The 22,476-nt window shown below is 30.3% G+C and overlaps 1 protein-coding gene across 1 annotated transcript; it reads left to right on the top strand.

Moving 5' to 3' along the window:
- Window positions 1-8,820: 8,820 nt before the first annotated feature.
- Window positions 8,821-21,926, top strand: LOC106774130 (N-terminal acetyltransferase A complex auxiliary subunit NAA15). Its single transcript, XM_014660993.2, has 26 exons — window positions 8,821-9,061; window positions 10,133-10,211; window positions 10,411-10,493; window positions 10,585-10,734; window positions 10,992-11,107; window positions 12,087-12,192; window positions 12,879-12,950; window positions 13,041-13,156; window positions 14,103-14,235; window positions 14,709-14,786; window positions 14,872-14,925; window positions 15,053-15,123; window positions 15,348-15,402; window positions 15,472-15,567; window positions 16,217-16,345; window positions 16,449-16,531; window positions 16,620-16,850; window positions 17,234-17,366; window positions 17,447-17,554; window positions 18,232-18,363; window positions 18,449-18,505; window positions 18,974-19,071; window positions 19,186-19,244; window positions 19,322-19,433; window positions 20,686-20,786; window positions 21,189-21,926. Exons 1-26 carry the CDS (start codon window positions 9,011-9,013, stop codon window positions 21,362-21,364), a joined length of 2,679 nt encoding a protein of 892 aa, XP_014516479.1. The 5' UTR covers window positions 8,821-9,010; the 3' UTR covers window positions 21,365-21,926.
- Window positions 21,927-22,476: the final 550 nt, after the last annotated feature.

Below are 22,476 nucleotides of genomic sequence, written 5' to 3'. Positions count from 1 at the left end.
AGCAGAAAACGATGATTTAACTTTGTCTAATAGGTTGTGGTTTCAAAATATACAAAATCTTTCAAAATACAATGATATATTTTAGAACCAAAATTGTAAATAATTTTGAAATACAATTGTGTTTTTGAAATATTTTGCTTTATTTTACGTGTCAAAGTATATATTTCAATTCTATATTAAGTTGAATTTTATGCCTAACTTGCATAAATATAGGTTTCAATTTTTTAAAAACTAAATGCATTCAAGTATAAGTTTCAGTTTAACCTATAATTGAAGCTTATCCATATTAAAGATAGACTTGTAAAATATCAAATAGTGTTATTGTATAATTTTTCTATGTTACTGCAATTTTGCGTTTTTCTCTAACATAATTTTATTGAGGTTTATTTTTGTTTTTTTTATTGTTTATCTTCGTTCTTTATTCTCGTTTATTTCTTCATTTCATTCTTGTTTTCTTTTTCTTCTCTTAATAATGTTTTTCTTCTTGTTTTGGTGTTACGATTGTATTTTGATAGTCATTCTCATCTTCTCGTATTGGAACTTCACAAAATTACAAATTTGATTTTAAATTTATTGTATTTGGGACGTCACAAAATTGTTGTTGTGTTGATTATTGGTTTATTGGTTTTGATCTCTCTCGTTTTTCTCAAGTTTGATGAAAACCTATTGTTTTTTTATTTTTTTCAGTTTTAATCAATTTATGTTTTAGTTATTTTATCAATAGAAATTTATTTCTAAAATATAGGCTTGATTAGGAACAGCAATCTAAATTTCCTTTTTTTATTTTGTCTAAATATATTTTAATTATAAAACTGAAATATAATACATATTAGATAAATATTATACAGAACACAACATTTTAGCCAGATTGTAAAAAAAATTATTTGTAAAAGACTTTCCTAATCTAATGCATGGTACGTATTTAATATTAGTATGTTTAATAAGATTTCAAGTTGAAATTGAATAAAAATAAGAAAATTAAGTGATACATAAAAAATTGAAACCACGATATATTAAGGTTTTATATAGAAAAATTATGTTAGATTTCCTATATAAACAACTTTATATCTCACAAATAACTAATCTTTGCAATATATCTCGGTAAAAATAAAATAAAAATTAAAAATATGTATATTTCACCTTTTTAAATAAAGTAAATTTGATTATAACTTACATAAATCAATAAAATTAATGAAAGCATATTATTTATTTAGTTATACTTTAAAACCTACTTTACGACAATGATTAAAACTACATAACACAGTTAATGTAATTTATTTATGATTAATATAATCAAGTCATAAAGACTTCAAAATATACTTTATATAAAACTATATTTAAATGTATACATTTTGCATTTTACATTCATTTATGAGTTAATTTTATCAATAATCCAGTCTAGCAAATTTAAACTCTTTCTGGTCATTTTTCACCTAATCTCATGTATGACAAAATGGATTAATTGGGTTGAAAAAAAAACTCATATATATATATATATATATATATATATATATATATATATATATATATATATATATATATATATATATTTTGTTCACAATCTTACGTAGACTAGAAATAAGATCAAATTATAATATAAGTGAAGTGTAAATCTCATCTTAGAAGTCGGTCGGTTTTGTAGGATTGAGTTAGGTTTAAAAAACCTCTACTTTTAATATGATATCAGAGCTATGGTTAAAGTTTATCCTAACAATATTTCTTGTTTCTTGAACACTTTTATTTCACCCATTGTTAGAATGTCATGAACCATTTCATTTTTACTATCACGCATATGTCTAAGTGTAAATCTAATTTACAAACCAATTTTGTAAACTTAAATTAAGTTTAAAAACCTCCACTTTTATATATATATATATATATATATATATATATATATATATATATATATATATATATATATATATATATATATATATATATATATANATATATATATATATATATATATATATATATATATATGTATATAACACTTCATTGCGTAGGAGATGGTCCAACATAAAGCATTGTCGTGTAGGAGTAAGAATGATACGAGAAAGAGTGATGAAAGATTAACAGTATTGTAACGTGAAAAGAGGATATTGGGAAGTGAGAAGAGCACGTGAAAGCAGACCCACTCAAAAAACTCAACATCATGCTCCACTCAGATATTCTTATTCCTCTGCTTCTAGAAACCCTAAATAAATTATTCAACTCATTTAATAACTTTAAATTTTTCGGAATCCAAATTTTAAACTTAAATTCACAAAAATTCAACTTAAAATTCGGTTGTACAAAAACTAAATTATAACCTATCCAAAAAAAAACATATTATCCAAATAAATATTTACTACAACATTAAGAAATTAAAAATATATATACACTATGTTAGAAAAAATTTCAAATATTTATTAAAAAGTAAAACTTTACACGTATTATAATTTTACCTTTTTTTTTCTTAAATTTTTGAGTGTTTGCATGATTCAATAAGAAGTTTAGAAATAGTTGTGAAATGAAAGAAGTGATGAAAAAAAAAATATAGGTATGATGGAAGAAGTGGACAGAAATTATTTTAGTTTGAACAGAATGAGTTCAATTATAGAAAAAAAATGCATTAATGGACACACATAAGACATCATCGTATTACAACATACCAAACAAAATAATGGAAAAAGATGCCAACGCTGCTGCACTGTCAAATACAGCTGGAAGAATAGTCTGTCAAGAACACTGCAAAAGTTTACATTTTCCTTTTTGGGAAAAGTTCACCATTACGGCTCCATTTGGTTTTAGGGATTGTACGGTTTCTTTCTTGGAGTTCGCGTATTGTTTGGTTACGGTCACTTCACATCGGACAATATTTTTTGACAACATTTGAACATCATCATACGTATCATTGTATAATTGGTCTAAATGGCACAATCACATTATCATAAACCAATTACACAATGACACGTATGATGATGTTTAAATCTTATAAAAAAATATTGTCTAAGTATCTTTATCTTTTCATATCATTTATCCATTCTGAAAGAAAATTAATTATTTCTCACAAATAAATTTTTATATTCATTTCATATTATTTTTTTAAAATACAAAAATTTATATTTTTATAATTTTTATATCGAATGTAAAATTATAGTATATTAGTACCATTATACTGAGTAAAAGTACGTGAGGATGTAATTTTGAATATCCAATAAATATAAAAATTAATTACTTCATTTCAATTTGATGGTATTTACGAGTTTCGTGCATGGAAGGCTTTAGATTTGATCTTCAATAAATAAATAAAATTATAATTGATTTTGGTAATATCCTGAATTTGTTATATTGGAGTTAGAATCGATTAAATAAATTAAATAAAATACAAAAAATTATGTCACTATCACCATATTAAAAATTATTATTGTTTCAAAAATTCAATATGTTTTTTATTTCTTAATTTTTTATTTTAGTTAAAATTAAAACTAGTCTCCTCTTAAAAATTTATCTAATTTAATCTTTAAATTTTAGAATATCATAATTTGTTTTTATTAATTAAATTTTATTAAATTTATTTAACGTTTTAAATACATTTTTTAAAATAATTCAAATTCAAATTTTAAACATTAAATAAATTTAATAAAATTGATTAAAATTATTAAATTAGATTAAATTTTCAGAGATGAATTAATTCTAATTTTTAAAATATATTTCATTCTTATTTTAATTATTATAATAATATTTTTTAAGTTTATAAAAAAATACTTTTTTCCTTATATATATATATATATATATATATATATATATATATATATATATATATATATATATATATATATATATATATATATATATATATATAATTTTATACCATGTTTGTTTTTAAGATTCAAATAATTATTATTTAATTCTATTTATTAAAACATTTTTTAAAATCTACTACTCATTACATTATATTCAAACTGTCCTTCAAGTCTTTGAAATTATTTAATCCAAACGAGTTTATTTATCTCTATTTTATATCTCTTTAAATTAATCTACTCACTCTCACTCAAATCTTTATTTCGATCCAAATATTGTATATGAATTTAGTTTCATACTGGATTCTCATGATTTTCATATAAAATACATTTCATTCTAACGTTTAAGTATTTATATAGTTTGAGATGTTGATATTTAACCATTAATATGAAACACCTTCTCATAAACTAAAAAATTAATATTATTGAATTAAAAACATTATATCCACTATTATTTAAAATATCTAAACAAAGAAATTATAATTTTGTCAGCATCCGTTTGAACTTCGATCTAACAACCAATACACACTAATGTGAATCTTTGTTAGGTTGTGACTAAATATACTGTCTAACCTAATATTAGTTATTTTTCTTAATCAGTTGTATTATGTAGAGTGCGAGAAGTTAAGTGTCAAATTTAAAATTACTTCAACTAATTATTTTTATTGACATTCATTAAAAATTAATCGGGTTAAATATGTTTTTAGTCTCTATACTTTGAGGCGATTTTGGTTTTAGTCCATTTTCAAACTATGGTACAATTTAGTCCTTCAATCCATTTTACCAATTTTTTTTAACTTTATTTGTTGTTTCAAACGCGTTTCTCAGTTAACATTGAGGTAAAAATGTGTCAAACAGTGTAAACAATTCAAGACGTGCTTGAAACAACAAATAAAGTTAAAAAAATTTGATAAAAATGACTAAAACCAGAGTTTTCTAAAGTTGAAAGACTAAATTGTACTGAAAATGCACTAAAACCAAAATCGCCTAAAAATATATTTAACCCAGAATTAATCCCACGTGATTAAGAAAATTATATATAAAAAAATAAAATAATTATAATAAATAATTCAAACAATATTAATTAAAAATATCCTCTATAACAACATTAATTAAAAAATGGGCTTACATCATGAGAAATATATTTTCATTACTATTAATAAAGGAAGGTGGAACCAGAAGGTGAGGCTAATGATTTAGTTTCCTTCATTTGGTATGGGTGAAAAATAGAAGGAAGTGCAGTCCTTCTGATGTAATAATTATTTTTATTTTCTCATATTTTTATTTTTTATTGGGACTATATTTTCATTTAATGTTCGTGTATATAATTTAAAAAATCACCTCACTTTCTATTATTTTCTAACTAAACATTTTAATAGGTGATGAAATGATCAAATATTGAAATCAATTGAAATAGTTTCAAGACATCAGACCCTAATTTTGGGCCGAGAAGTCCACGGCTAGTGACCCGATTGAGGTCCAACAAGCTAAAGCCATGTTTTCAAAAAATGCTGTGTTCAAGTTGAAATGGCGAATTGCTTTCTGCATCCCTTCGAGTTTCGTTCTGCAACCAATTAGTTATGTGAAATTCTAAAACTGACCTTATGGTGTCGTAATGTACAGATTAAAGACATTCAAATCTATTATTACGGATTCAATTTTCGAAAACTGTATCGTATGGCGTCGGTCCTGTTAAGAACTAAAGAAAATTGAACGGTCAATTCATAAAAAATTAGTTCTAAATTAAAAATTTAAAATAAAGTGCGATTATTACTAATTTAATAATAATTAGAATATTGTTAATCAAAAGTTTGTTAAATTAAGTAGGTGATTTGTTTAAAAATTATTAATACTTGAATAGTTAAATTTTTATTGACTTTGACATCGAAATACTCTCTACAAATGATCTCCTAGTTCGATCAACCAAGGAATTAAACGAGCAACATGACAAAAATCATATATTATGCATCCTAAAAAATAGTTCAAATGCCAAATTCATATCACAGGTTGTATGAGTTTCATAAATCATCACCACCTCACCTTGGCAGCACCTCCATCGAGCTTCTGGAGAAGCCAACGAAATGTGACCAAGGCAGTGTCTCCGTGAACGAGATAATAGAACAAAGAATAGAAGGTAGAGTGGGAGAATAACGCGAAACATAATGAGTGAATAGTACTTGCATTACCGTGAATGAATAAAGGCAGTGTTTTATACAAGGAGTATGGTTATTGATGGCAGATGTATTATCCATCATCAGCTTCACAGAGCTTTCACTCACTACTTTCAATTCGGCTAGCAACTCCTTGAGCCAGATGCCTTGACAAGCAGCATAACAACCTTCTATATACTCTGCCTCACAACTTAGGCAATGCTACTATGGTTTGCTTCTTCGAGCACCACGAAATAGGTGCTCTGTTTAAGAAGAAAACATATCCATAAGTGCTTTTCCGTTCAATCGCATCTCCCCCGTAATCAAAATCATAGTAGCCCATCAACTCTAATTCGTCTTTCTTCGTACCAAAAGGAAACAAAATTCTCACATCTGTTGTACCTTTAACGTACTTCAATATTCGTTTTGCAGCAACCACGTGACTCTTCCCGGGTTGATTCATGAAACTGCTTACCAAGCCAACACAAAACATCAGCTCTGGTCTGCTGTTACACAGGAATGTAATGAACCCACCATCTATTTGTACACGGTCTCATTCACTGCCGCTTTTGCTTCATCTATTTTCAGTTTAACATTTACTTCCAATGGGCTTTTAACAGAATTGCAATGATTCATGTTGAATCTTTCAAGCAGTTCTCTCGTATACTTTCGCTGGTGCATGACAACTTCCAAATCAGTATGGATGAATTCCATACCTAAGAAATAACTAAACTCTCCCACGTCTGTCATCTCAAACTCACTCTTCATCAACTCCTTTAACTCTTATATATTATTCAGGCTTGAACCAGTCACCAAAAGGTCATCCACAAAGAGGAAGATGATTATAACATTTCCATCCGAGTTCGCTTTCACTTAAACTCCATGTTCAACCTTGCACCTTTCAAACCTGTGATTGAGAAGGGATGAGTCAATTTGTTTATTCCAGGCTCTGTGAGCTTGTCATAGTCCATAGAGAGCTTTTCGTAGCTTATATACATTGTCCTCCTTATCCCTTTCTTTAAAACCAGGAGGCTGATGAACATATACCTCTTCTTCCAATGTTATGTGCAGAAACGCTGATTTCACGTCCACATGAAACATCTTCCATCTCCTAGCACACGCAACAATAACGACTAGGCAAATAGTTTCCAATCGTTCCACAGGGGCGAAGACCTCATCATAATCAATTCCTTTCTTCTGTAAAAAAACCTCTAGCCATGAGTCTCACATTATATTTTGAAATGGTGCCATATAAATTCAACTTCTTCTTGTAAACCCATTTAACACCAATACACCACTTCCCAGGTGGAAGGTTTATTAACCTCCATGTATTGTTCTTCTGAATTCATTTGAACTCTTTTATAATTGCATCCCTCCAACATTTAATCAAGTAAACATAGTTTCAAATCAAGAGTTATAATACCACCATAATGTGGAAACCATAAAAAAAAAATTATTAAAATTGAAATATCAATCTAAGTCTCAAATTAAATAAAATTGAAAAAGTTGAATATCATATAATAATAAAAATGTATAAATTTATTATCTCAAGGTCTTAAATTAAAAATAATATTAATATTTTATGTAGATTGAATTAAGATTATTGATTATTTCACGTGAATCATTTTTTATTTGAATTATCATTAATATATATTTACATTCTTGTCTTATATTCATATAATTAAAGTTATTTGTAAAGAGATGAATTTTATTTAAACTCACATTTATTGTGATTTCTTTAATTATTTAGAAAAATGATTTTATTTATATTAATTGATAAATTTCTATTTAAAATATTTTAACAATAAAATATATTTTTTTTAAAAATAATTTAAATAATACTATTTAAAATTAAAAAACATCGACGGATACTAACAAATATTTCTGAAAGAGATACCTGACCTATAACATATAATTACTATCCTAGTTGGTCCTGACCCATTGGTATCCGTGTTCACTCACATGGGTCACAAGTCCCTCCTTATAGCTCCGTGTTGAGCCCATCGTCCTATCTAAGGACACCCAAAAAGTTAAATATACCATCACTCACTTTAGTTTTAAACTTTAATTTTTCGAAATAACTAATTTTAAATTACATATAAATCTTGATAAGAATTACTTTTTAACCATTATGTCTCACACTTTTATTTATTCATTTATTTTTTAAATCTGACGTAAAATATATCAAAGTAAAATTATTATTAATTTTATATTTAAGTTTAAAAACATAACTTTATTTTTAGTGTTTGTTTTAATTTTTAATAAAATTAGTTTTTTTTTTTTAAATTTTTGACTATTTTAATCTCATATTTTTAAATTTGCGTGGATTTAATTTTTTAAATTAAATTTTATTAGATTTATTCATTGTCTGAAACACGTTTTTCAATATTAAAGAAGAAGTATATAATTAGTTAATATTTAAAAATGTATTACATGTTTTTTTTTTAAAATATGTTTGAAATTTAAATAAATTCAATATTTATAGTAAAAATTTGATTTTTTTTTTAAATTTTCGACTAATTCAATCTCATATTTTTAGAATTATAGGAATTTAATTTCTTAAATTAAATTTATTAGATTTATTTAATATTTGAAACGAGTTTTTTAATATTAAAGTAGAAATACATAATTAGTTAATATTAAAAATGTATTAAATGAGATAAATAATTCAGATGCTATTTTTAAAATATGTCAATAATTGAGAGACTTAATTATTGAACAAAATTTTTTATTTTTATTTTTAAATTTTCTCTATAAGTAAGGAATTAGAAATCCTAAAATAAATAAAAAAAGATATTCGGTGGGTTTATTGAAGAAAGTAAATGGTAAATTGATGGTATAAGGCGAGAGAGTGAGAGAGACATATATATACGCACACACATCATAGACTTTGGTTGCTTCGTTCGTGTTTACAGTAGGGTTGCTTAGCCTCGTTTTCCTTTGCTTTGCAGCTCACAAAACGCCACCCTTCTCTCTCTCTCTCTCTCTCTTCCTTCTCTCGTGACCCTATCATTTATTTTCATTCTATTCCCAATTCCATCGAATTTCTCTCTCACTGCAACACTCTCTGCAACAATGGGCGCTTCTCTGCCGAACAAGGAGGCCAACCTCTTCAAGCTCATCGTCGTAAGTTTCGATTCCCTCTCCATTCTCGCTCTTTCCATTTTGCTTTTCTGCTTGCTCATCGAAGCTCCCCGCAGCTTTACTCACTGTGTTTCTTCTCCATCTTAAAACCCTAGATTCTCTTCTCACGCTATATTCCCTCGTTTACAATCGCTAGGAATAGAAGGATAGTTAGGGATCTTTGCCTGAATTTCCTTCTTCTGTTTTCTTATGTCTTTCGAATTGCTCATTTCGTACTTTGGACTTTGAGCTTGTTGCCTGGCTTCACTGTGCTCTTTGTTTTCTGTACGAAGTAGTTTCTTTCGGTGCTGCAAATCTGGGGACTTAAGTTTAATGAAGGGAATTTGGGATATTCAGTTAAATTATGTGTGTTTTTTGTAGTTGTTTTAATCTGTAAGTTCTTAGTGGTGCGTATCGGGTTTTCGTGGGATTGGGACAAGTTGGAAATTAGGTACTCCGGGGTTTGAGTTTTTTTTTTCTCTTTATCTCCCGCTCATGGGTTGTTAGAAGTTCGAACTGATATTAAAATGACTGAATATGGTTGTTCTTATAGAAGAAAATGTTGCATGGTCCGCTGCATGCTATACTACACTCAGGGAGACAAAGAGATAGAAGTGTAGGGATTATAGGTGTGATAAGAACGCGCGGGGTGGGGGGGGGGGATTGATAAGGAAAAATGATAGATTGTTTGTAAAATATTTGCGTCCATGTATCACCATTTTTTTTTATCAATGTGTGTGTGCAGGCTACTTAAATAATCATTTAACTATGCTGGTGAATAATAAGTACAGTAAAATTTGGAAAAAGTTATTGCATCTTTAAGGAATTAAATTGAAAAAGGACGCCAGTAGTTGAAGGGGATTCCCATGCTTTGAATATGTTTGGCTTTGTTCTTGTTCTTTGTAGTTGGTTTTACTCTACGGGAAAAAAGTTCATTGGTCGTTCACTAGCTCTTGCAATTAAAATTTGGTTTTTCTTATCATTAGGATATTTATGCGAGTGAAATATTATTGTTTTTGAGGTGGTGGGTAAATTTGATGTGAAGGTTACGAGTGACTGTTTTTTTTTCTGCAGAAATCGTATGAAACCAAACAGTATAAAAAGGGCCTCAAAGCTGCTGATACCATTTTGAAAAAATTTCCAGACCATGGAGGTATACTTCACTTTTTTTGGTGATTATTTTCCGAGCTTTACTTTTTTTGCCAAGGTTCATTTTATCTCCCCCCTTAACTGTTTAAGTCATGCGATTTTATCTCCATCCCCTTTTCTATCTATTATTTCTTATTTGTGGCATGTTTTGCTTCTTTGGTCATAATTTTATTTATGTGTCCGTTCCTGTTCCTTGATGATAGAAACTTTATCGATGAAGGGTTTGACACTAAATTGCATGGATCGTAAGTCTGAAGCATATGAACTTGTTCGTCAAGGATTAAAGGTTTGTTTGTTGTCTTTGGTTTTGCTCCAGTTGTCTATCATACAATAGCTATTCCTCGGATGATCAAACTTTAAATTTTATTTTGGTACAGAATGACCTTAAAAGTCATGTTTGCTGGCATGTTTATGGTCTCCTTTATCGATCAGACAGAGAATACAGGGAAGCGATCAAGTGCTATCGAAATGCACTGAAAATAGATCCTGACAATATTGAAATTCTTCGTGACCTATCACTCCTACAGGTAGCATCTTAAATCCATTTCCTTTTTTTTTTCTACATATCAATAAGTTTAACTTGGATATAAGTCTTTATGGTGGCGTGTGCTTAAGATTGGTACAATATCATATTCCCTTGGCATGAACTACTGGAGATAAATATTTCTCTGCTGTACTATTTTACTCTGTATCTATTACTTTTCATTAAATATATGCATGTGAATATATCTTCAGTGTCTTTTTTTTATGATTTCATTATGATGTTTTTTTACACTTCTCACAGGCACAAATGCGAGATTTATCAGGCTTTGTTGAGACAAGACAACAACTTTTGACTTTGAAGCCAAATCATCGCATGAATTGGATTGGATTTTCCGTAGCCCATCATTTGAACTCTAAGTATGATTTGGATTTGTATTGAATTATTTTTTCCGAAATGGTGATAATAGTCATTGGCCTCAAATCTATATTTTCCAGGCGCTTCTTTTGCAGGCTTATGTTTTTGATATAAATAATTAATGCACGTGTTTTATAATTTTATCCGTATTTTACTTTCCTTTTCCTCCTTTCTGTTATTTGTAATTGGCAGTTGTGTTATCTGGCTCCTTGTGGCTTGATGTGTTTTTTTTTTCTTTTAAGTTATATTTAGGTTTTATGGATGGCTCTAAGGCCATAAGATGGGGATATGAAACTCAATATCAAGCATACGATGATCTTGAAAGACTAGGACTAGTTCCGTGTGAGCAATTAGCTTGTTGTCAGTTGCTAATATTTTATTATTAGCAGGATCCATAGAGAGAGATACACAAATATTTTATTATTGAGTTCTCAACTTGGTGCTTAGTGGATATGTAAATATTGAAGCTTTTATTATTCTCAAGTATTAGTTTTGACATTCTTATCTGTCACTAATTGTATTTGTTGGCATTTCTCTAAATCTGGCATTGAAATGTGGTGATCATTTTTCCTGTGATGCCATTTTTTATAAGTAACGGCAATGAATAATGAGTTGGCTAATTTATTATAGTAGAAACATGCAAAAAAAATGTTGTTGACTTTGGTTTGAAGACTTTGTTAGAGAATATTTGATTTACTTGAAGAGCTTAGAAGTAGTTTATTTTCTCTTAAGTTATTGTTGCATAATAGTTGGGTTTCCCTACATAAATAATAATAATAAGGAACATTATATTTCAACAGATTTTTTAGGGACCAATTACATGGTATATTTACCCCAAGGGTCTTTCATTTCCTTTGGTTTCTGATCTTTATAATCTGAACATTAGGATCAAGCCTTACTTTTGTAAACGGTTGCTGTCGAAATATCATAATTTTGTTCTTATGGTTGTTTGTAACACTGACCTTTTTGAATGTGTGCCAGTGCATCCAAAGCAGTTGAAATTTTGGAAGCGTATGAAGGGACTTTGGAAGAGGATTATCCTCCAGAAAATGAACGGTGTGAGCATGGGGAAATGCTTTTGTACAAGGTTTTCAGTTGTTTCTTTTTTATGCACAATGACTATTTAGATATTTAGTGCTTGATGTAATTTTCTCTGTCAAATTCAGTGATCTGGATTTATGAATTTTTGCCTTGTCTTATTGTATTGCCAGATTGGCTATATAGTGAACTGGCCACCTGATTTGGTCAACCCTTCGTCCAAAACAGGGCCTATTTAAAATCGAGTCCAACAGATATGGTAGTCATTGTTGTAAGTCTTGGTATTGGTGACTTATACCAAGCATTATGACTGGAAAATGGTTGTCTTCCAGTTATTTCATTCGCTTAGCCTGACAACAGGTGGAGAAATCATAATACTCATTGTAAATTCCAAGGTTGTTTCCTTGGTGGTGTTCATTATACACTGAAGCTTCTGTCAATTAGATAATCATCAGACCCTTAGTAGGGCTGGTGTGTTTTGGCCTTATGTGATGTGTTTTTATATGTTAGTGATGACTGGTATTCACTACGGCTTTACAAGTCTTATGAATTATTTTTGCTGAAACTAAAATTAAAGATTTTGATATGACTCTAGTCAAATTACATTGTATTGAATATGAATATTTTTGCTGTCAACCTATTGTTGAATGTTCAAGAATAGGAATCTTTATATGGCTTGACTACTGATATTATTTTTCCCTGTGGTGTTTCTGTGCACCAAATCATTTTGTCCAGATCTCGTTGTTAGAGGAATGTGGGTTTCTCGAGAGAGCTCTTGAGGAGTTGCACAAAAAAGAATTTAAAATTGTATGTATGTTTTAGTTTAATTAACCTGGGTAATTTGATAAATGTAACTACTATATGACATCTAACTTGCTTCTGATTATGCCTTCCTAGGTTGATAAGCTTGCATACAAAGAACAGGAGGTGTCACTTTTAGTAAAACTTGGTCACTTACAAGAAGGCGAAGCTTTGTACCAGGCATTACTTTCCATGAATCCTGATAATTATAGGTGATCTTTGTTGCCACATATACTTTAGGTTTGAGTGTATCGGTTGATTAGTCCTTTTGAGGTTTTTCTTGTGTTTATGTCCGTAATAGTATTTTTGCACCCTTCTTAGTTCTCAATAGAATTGTTCTATACACAGAATCTCCATTTTAATTATTCATTATGTTTCGAACGGTGAGACTGAGAGTACTGCATGTTTTCTGTGATGGCTCAGTTATACTTTTAGTACGACTGACTTTTACTTCCCCACCATTAACCCCGAGGCATGTAAACGATGTATAATATTTTATTTAACTTTTCACAGGTTTTTATCTTTATTGCATATATGCTGTAAATACTTTTTTCTTAAAAATATATTTCTTCCATTATTATATTATGTTGTTGGGATGCAATTTGTCTTTCACGTTATAAAAGTTCCAAATGTTTTTAATCAAAAAACTTACGGCACAGTTTTTGTTGATTTTTAAAAATTGGTACTGGAAACTGTCGTTTACATGATGTCTTAAGGTGGGTTTTCTGTGAAATTAGACTAGGATAACCAGTGGTTGTCTTGTCCTAATTTTAAGAGAAATTATGAATGGCCAAGGGGATGATTCTAATTCAGTTGCAGAATAGTTTTAAATTTGTTTTTTCTTTTGAACTTGGTTCTATTCAGTTTGATACGTTGTCTACACTGTACTTTTTTATATGATAAGCAGTGCATGTCGTGTCCTAATTTTAATAGAAATTAAAATGTTTTTGAATACACTCCATTAAATGGATGAGGGATGATTTTGATTCAGTTGCATAATTGGTTTAACTTTGTTTTTTCTTTTAAATTTGGTTCTGGTCGGTTTGATATGTTATTTACAGTTGTGTACACTACTGTATTTGTGTATGTTATATTGCTTATTTGTCTATTATGCTTGTTGAAACTGAATTTTAGTTCGTGATTCCTGTTACTATTCAGATACTATGAAGGACTTCAAAAGTGTGTTGGACTTTATTTAGAAGATGGACAGTACTCGCCTGATCAAATAGACCAGTTAGATTCCTTGTACAAAACACTTGTACAACAATACAAGTGGTCTTCTGCTGTTAAGGTAATGCTTTGTATTGTTATTGCAGTTGTTTTTACCTGTTATTTAACATCTGCCTCATGTATTACAGTTATCACTTAACTAATATTTCTGCCATGTTATCCGTGTAAAATATATGTCTGTGTGTTTGTATCACAATGAGTTGTATGTATTCATTGCATCCTTTCTCTGAAAATAGGTTAGCCATTCAAATATTGCTTCATTGATATTTAATTTATTGAGATGGGATTTTCAATTTTTCTTGCTTTATGTTATATATTGAGAAAACTTGGATTTATTATCTATTAGAATAATAAGTGTGTGAGCATAGTGTTTGGTTCTTTTTTTCTCTTGTATAACAATTTAGGAAGATATATGCCGATCAAGGAATCCTTGTTTTGGTGCTCCACTTGTATATTTCTTAGCAACATGAGTGTTATTATTGGAGTGTGGTTTATTTAATGAAAAACATTCCTTTTTATCTTTTTATTTGCCAGAGAATACCGCTAGATTTTCTACAAGGTGACAAATTTCGAGAAGCAGCAGACAATTATATTAGGCCTCTCTTAACCAAGGTTTACAAAATTCCTTTTCATATTGTATTATGTCTAGCTTAGTTGTCTAAAAGTTGATTGGGATTTCTTTTGGTGTTGTTTCTAGGGCGTTCCCTCTCTGTTCTCTGATCTATCCTCTTTGTACAATCACCCTGGGAAGGTTAGTCTTGTCACATATATTCATACTATTGGGCGTTTGAGATTTCGTATGCTTATTTTTGTGCCTTTTATTTATGTGGTTGAAGATTGTTGATTTTGTGGGTTTTGAATGTTTCCTTTTTGTACAGGCAGACATTTTGGAACAACTTATTCTTGAGTTAGAGCAGTCAATTAGGATGACAGGCCAATATCCCGGAGGGTAAAATATTTGTTAACTTTTTTGTGTAACACATGAATGGAGTAAAATGTTCATACAGTGCATGAAGAGAACTTTTTCTTGGTTAGCTTTTGCATGAAGAGAACTTCAAGACAAAAACATTCACTTAAAATTTCCTTGGAACAACCATAAGCAAATCACCAAAATGAAACCCTAGAAACATTTGTTTCTTGTGTTTATAGCTAACTGATGTTTCTCTTTTACAGGACGAACAAAGAACCCCCTTCAACTCTTATGTGGACTTTGTTTTTATTGGCTCAGGTTGGTGGCTGTTATTTGATTTTTATATTAATTATCACATTTTTACTAAGAAAATTTGTACTAGTGCAGCATTATGACAGGCGGGGTCAATTTGAAATTGCTCTTTCTAAAATTGATGAAGCTATAGAACATACACCCACAGTCATTGATCTATATTCTGTCAAGGTGTGTTGGAGTTATAAACTCTTCTCATTTCTTTCTAGTTCTTTTGTAGTATGGTAAACCTTTCACTATTCAAATCCTATCCTTCAATACAATTCCGTTACCTGTTTGATTTGAACGTTAAGATGGATCTTAAATGACTTTTGTATTATGATAATTGAATGAATTTGTGCAATTTTATATCAATATAAATCACATGATTTAGTAAATTGCTATTATTTTTTTAATTTTTAACTTTAATTTTGCCAATTTTTGTGAAAAAATTAAAAACATATTATACTTAAATTGTTAGATGAAATGGATTTAAAGGAGCATTTATGAACGTATCCTCTTTGATTATTCCACTGTTTTATTTGTCACCCACTCATTCAATGCATGCACTATTTGGTTAATTTATTGACTTGTTTCCATTCTCTAAAACATAGGCTTTACAATAGCACAGAGACACGGATAACTAATAATTGTTTTATAAGACTTATGGTTAAGATGTTTTATCTATTTCTATGTTCATAGTGGAGTAAAAACTAATATAGTTTTACTTCAATTATTACATATAGTTAATTTTCTCTAAATTGTATGATTCATACAAATTATGATACATAATTCAATATATACCCAAATTGAAAGATTGTTGTTTCTCCTTGTAAAACAGAGTCGGATACTGAAGCATGCTGGTGATTTGGTTGCTGCTGCTGCATTTGCAGATGAAGCTAGGTGTATGGATCTTGCTGATCGTTATGTTAATAGTGAGTGTGTTAAACGGATGCTGCAGGCTGATCAGGTTTTTGTCTGTCTTTTTTTTGGTTATATTTGGATTTTAAGTACACAGGCATTGCCATTTTCATTTTCTGATCTTTATTCATTTATGTTCATTTGATACAAAGGTGTCTTTGGCTGAAAAAACTGCTGTATTGTTCACAAAGGATGGGGATCAACACAATAACCTTCATGACATGCAGTGCATGTGGTTGGTATATCATGATGTTTTAATATTCTGCACTATCTAAAAAGTACCGAGTTTAAATTACTTAATGTGTCACATCTAACTTTGGAAGGTATGAGCTTGCATCGGGCGAAAGCTATTTCCGCCAGGGTGATCTTGGACGGGCACTCAAAAAATTTTTAGCCGTGGAGAAGCATTATGCTGATATCACGGAGGACCAATTTGATTTTCATTCTTACTGCTTGCGGAAAATGACATTGCGATCTTACGTGGAAATGCTTAAATTTCAAGACCAATTGCACTCACATTCATATTTTCACAAAGCAGCCGCTGGGGCTATCAGGTGAATACCTTGCTGTCTTTTGTTGGTATTGTTCTAAATTAATGAGTTATATCTACTAGTATTGAGTGGTAATTTGATTGACGGGGTTGTCATATCATGGGACTTAAAAGCTGAGGTACTCTGCATATGCATATGGGAAACTAAACTTTTGTTCTTGTTTTTAAGTTTCTTTATAGTTATATGCAAGAGCAAGAAGATATATATATATATATATATATATATATACACACACACACACACACACACACACACATTTTACATTCTTCAACTTTGGTGGTAATTTAAGGACTGTTATCTGTTCCGGCTTAAGTAATACTAGTAAAGCAATGTACTTCTGAGTTCTTATTTTTTTATGATCTCATAAACATAACACTGAATTTCAGATGCTATATTAAGTTGCATGATTCTCCCCCAAAGTCTACAGCAGAGGAAGATGATGATATGGCGAAGTTACTTCCTTCTCAGAAGAAGAAAATGAGGCAAAAGCAGAGAAAGGCAGAAGCAAGAGCCAAAAAAGTATTGTAATCGATTTTTATAGTTTCTGTTAAACTGCCTGTGGGAAAGGCACTTATCCTGTTGTTTACACTTGTTTTTAGGAGGCAGAAGAAAAGAATGAAGAGTTGAGTGCAAGTGGGATATCGAAGTCTGGGAAGCGGCATGTAAAACCTGTTGATCCTGATCCAAACGGGGAGAAGTTGTTAAAGGTTTAAATTTAATGCATTCAATGTCTATTAGAATACATGAAAATATCTAATTATATCTTGAGTATATCTTTGAGTAATGTTGAGTATATTAAAATTATATCTTAGATTGTTATTTGACAGTTTTGAAATTTCATTTAGCGCTCAGAATAAAATTTTTCTCCATGACTTAATGTAGATGACTTGCTATATGTTACTCATTGGTTGATTGTCAACATGCATTTTTGCATTTTAGGTCTTGGTTGAAAAACTGTAAATGTCTGATCATCAATGTATGTTACAATATGTGCGTAGTGGGAGACCATGAGTTATTCAAAATGAAAGGGTTTTAGAAATAGATAATACAAATAGTTTTTTTCTACTATGCTAATTAGGATTCAGCAGGATGGAGTTGCAAACATACTTGCATAGCGTGGATGGTTATATAGGGTTATTATATTTTTTTACAAGTAAAATTTCTTGTAAGAATAAAAAATTATATGGAGTTTGACAAGTTAAAGCTACAGCACACACTTCTGATGTTAAAAAAGTATGCCCATTACGTGTTTAAAGAACATTTAAAATTTGTATAAATAAAGCATAATTGTGTCAGGATGAAAAATACTGATTTCAACGTCAGAATGTTTCTGTACATATTCATTTTAGAAATTCACCCTTTTCTTGTGTTTTTCCCTACATAGGTTGAAGATCCACTGTCAGAAGCTACTAAATACTTGAAGTTGCTGCAGAAGAATTCCCCTGATTCATTGGAGACACACTTACTCTCTTTTGAATTGTATACAAGGAAGCAAAAGACTTTGCTTGCCTTTCAGGTAGGAGTAGTCCAGCAACTTAATTTATCTTGCTTCACTTTCTTCATATTTAAGTAATTACAATTCTTTCTCCTTGGGATTGTAGGCTGTGAAGCAGTTACTGAGATTGGACCCTGAACACCCTGATTCTCATCGTTGCCTGGTATGGTGTCTCTATTGAGGAATACATTAGTTCCATGTCACTGGAATTAGAAAATTTACTATTGTAATATTTTCATATTAAGCTAAATAATAATACAATTTAATCTCATAATCGCACATTAACCCATGTTTTTATGTGACTGTAGCAGGAATAATAACATAATAATAATAATAATAATAATAATAATAATAATAATAATAATAATAATAATAGTAATAAAAAGCAGTTTTTATAATTGTTTTACTTTAGTCCTTTTGCCTTTATCAAGAATTGCATGTAACGCATATATGGCACCTACGTAACCGAAAGAAAAAAGAAAAAATGTACCATAGGATTTGGTACTGGCTAATCCTAGTCTGTTTTTCAGTTTCTTTTTTCTCATTTTCCTCTTTGTTATTTTCTCCTTCAAACACACAAAAGGGGGATAAACCTCTTTCTACTTGGATTTATTTGGTCCATATGTTGCAGATTAAATTCTTCCATAAAGTGGGATCCATGAATGCTCCTGTGACTGACAGTGAGAAACTGATTTGGAGTGTCTTAGAGGCTGAGCGACCAAATATTAGGTTCTTAATTGAAAATTTTCCTCCTTTTGTTTTCTTTGGGACTCGTATCTACAATTCTCTTATTCATTTATGATTAGCATTTGATTATAACTTTATCTGTTTTCTTTTTTGCAGCCAGGTGCATGAGAAATCCCTGTTTGAGGCAAACAACTCTGTCCTTGACAAACATAAAGGTCATAGTGAACTTTATCATCAACACGGCAGTTCATAGCTTCTTTATGAAGATTTCTTAATTTCTTTCTGTTTGCAGATTCTTTGATGCATAGAGCAGCTTTTGTAGAAATCTTGCACATTTTGGATTCAAACAGAAAATCCGAGGCTGTTAAGTTCATTGAAGAAACAACAAATAACACTGTGCCCAGGTAACGCTTTACAACATTTTAAAAAATGGTGGGTTGGGAGAGAGACAGATGGATTTGGAAACTGTGAGTGGCGTTAGTATTTTCTTTCTTTTTTTCCCCAAAACCTCCTCGACCTAGTTTTTAAAGTTCCCTTTTTCCTTTTATTTATAAATAAAATATAGTTGTTATTTTCCTATTAAATTCAAATTTTGTTCTGGTTTCTAATATGTTTTTCAACTTTTTTGTCCATAATATAGTCAAAAGTCTAAATCGTTTTATTTTACTGTTCAAAGTTATCTAAACAAATTTAGGATGAAAAACAAAATATACGATTTATTAGGGGCCGAAAGATTTCATATTTTTTATTAGAGACCAAAAACAAAATTTGGAAATTTATCAAGAACCAAAATCATATTTATGCCTTTATTTTTTTAAGAATTTTAATAAAACTTGTTTAAAACATTATTTCCTTTTAAGAAGAGAGACCCCATGAGGCTGTGCCAAAACTAATGTGTTTCTGACACATGCATTTGCTGTCGTGTGTTGGGTTAGATATCATTTTCTTTATCATATAGATCACGCAGCGCACATAGTTTGATTTGAGAAAGCTTATTGGAATTCATAATCTCACCCCCAGTGTTTTTCGCGGTGGGGGGTTGCTTGTGGTCCTGCTGACCTGATTAATTGAGAGGACGTAAGCTGATTGGTTTTGAGAGTAATCAATGGCATAGTGAGAAGAGGGAAAGGATATTAAGGTTTGGGGACAAGCCACCCACACGTAGAGTTGAGATTGTGAGTGGTTAACATACAAGTACAAGCATCCTGCTTTTTTTGGATGAAGATGAATGCATTAAGAAATGCCAAACGGTATTTCTGTACAAGACAGTCCCGTGTCTTGTTTCTAATTTAGTTTTTGAAAGGTAGTCAAGTCCTTTTCTTTATTCCAGAGATGGAAAAAAGGTCAAGAGGTGCCCAGGTTAAATACATAAGATAAAGTGTAGCAGATTACGAACAAAGCAATACTGGAACTTTTTAAAATGAGGATTTTAAAATAAAGTGACATTGGTTTTTCTTTTAAAATATATCGCATGAATAGGCTTATCTATGTATTTTGTCCTATGATTTATGGCCTCTGACTTGTCACTGTTCATGCTTGTTTTCCGTATATGATTTATGAGCTTAATCTCTGTTTCTTTTCTAGATTCGTTTTTAGCTATCAAATCTTAGTAATGGTATCAAACTAATGAATCTTTCAATACATATCTTATGCTAGAAATGGTGCACTTGGACCAATCAGGGAATGGAAACTTAAAGACTGTATTGCAGTTCACAATCTTCTAGAAACAGTTCTTGCTGATCAGGATGCTGCATTGAGTAAGTATAACTTAGACTTTTAGATCGCCTGACTAATTTTTCTGTCGGTTGGCTTGGACATAAGGAGCAGTGCGTATGGTAATTTTAGCACGTGATATTCGCTGCAGATTATATTTATTATTTCTACAAAAATAATCTGTTCCGAATTCCTTTTCCTGCACTGGGATTTTTCCCTCCTGAAGATTAAAATCACTAATTGCTTTGAAGCAGGCATGGTTTTCTATTCTTAAGGAAAAAGGGGCAAAAGGAGACGAGGATTGTTTGCTAAAACATTTAGTCATTTCAATCCTTTTTCTACTCAAATTTAATGTTGTTATCTGTTTATATTTAATTCCATTTTCTTATTTATATTTTTAACATTGCAATAAAGCATGGAGATATTAACTGTATGTACTCTTGCAGGATGGAAGGTGCGATGTGCGGATTACTTTCCATATTCTACGTACTTTGAGGGAAAGCACAGCTCTGCCTCTCCCAACTCGGCCTTCAACCAGTTACGTAAGAACGCTGAAAATGAGAGTGTTAACCACATCACATCAAACGGGAAACTAGAGGCATTTAAAGATCTTACTATCTGATAAAGTGGAATGCATCCATAAGATGAGGCTTAGAGACATGCGTGTTACCCAGTTTGGATGCTTAGAACCAAACGACATTTGACACTCCCAGAAACGACCGCGTTGCAGTTTGCAGCAACAAAGGTCACAGTTTTGGTGCGGGTTATGGCAAACTCTACACTCCATGTATTTTCTTTGCATCATTTCTCCCTCCCATCTGTGATGTTTATTTGGTTTGCAAATGTGTATAATTTCACCTCAATTATTATGCCTTAGGATTGCCTTTTTCAGTTTGTTCACTTTTTTTTTTTCTTCTGAGAGGTGGTACACGGGGCTCCATAGGCCTTTACCATCGTCTTGGATTTTCATTTTGGTCGTTGGGAGAGCTACAGAATGATTTAGGTTTCGGTCCTGCATCCAGCCAACATACATATAGGGAGAGCATGTTGTATCTTTCCTATTTAATTGGTCTATTCATGTATAACCATTAAATTATGTCAAAGTTTTGCAACTGGATGCCAAAATGACGTAATTTTGGATGATGAATTCAGTAAAAAATTTCGGTTGGTAGAACTGTTGTATGTGAACAGCATTTCCTAGAAACTGCTATATAGGAATTAAGTTTTGACCATGGAGAAGGAAACATTTTGTGTTTTGGTTTTCGAACCATATCTAATGTTTTATTGCGATAATCGAATCTTATTATGCAAACTCATGATGAATTCGAAGAACCTCTTTACTTTGTATGCTACTTTGTACTCATTATCTCATGTCAATTGTCCATTAGTAACTGAGGACATGCAAAAGCAATGCTAATACTTCACATGCTATATATTTATTGTTGTCATAAAATAGGGTATCAAATATCAATTATATAAATGTCAAATAATTATAAAAAAAACCCTTCATTAAGATTTCATAACAATAATATATATTTGAGTGTATTCTATTAATCTAACTTTGAATATATCAATTGTAGTGTTCACATTAAATTTTACATACCTATGATATTATACTGGTTGTTTCTAACTGAACAATGTATCAATTTTCGATTTTTGACAAAAATATAATATTTTCATTGATAATATCCTTTCACCTAAAATTAATTAAAATTTCCTCTCATTATTAAAAAT

The sequence above is a fragment of the Vigna radiata genome, chromosome 9, assembly GCF_000741045.1.
Source record: "Vigna radiata var. radiata cultivar VC1973A chromosome 9, Vradiata_ver6, whole genome shotgun sequence".
Taxonomy (NCBI): domain Eukaryota; kingdom Viridiplantae; phylum Streptophyta; class Magnoliopsida; order Fabales; family Fabaceae; genus Vigna; species Vigna radiata.
This window is presented reverse-complemented; position numbering and strand designations above follow the sequence as displayed.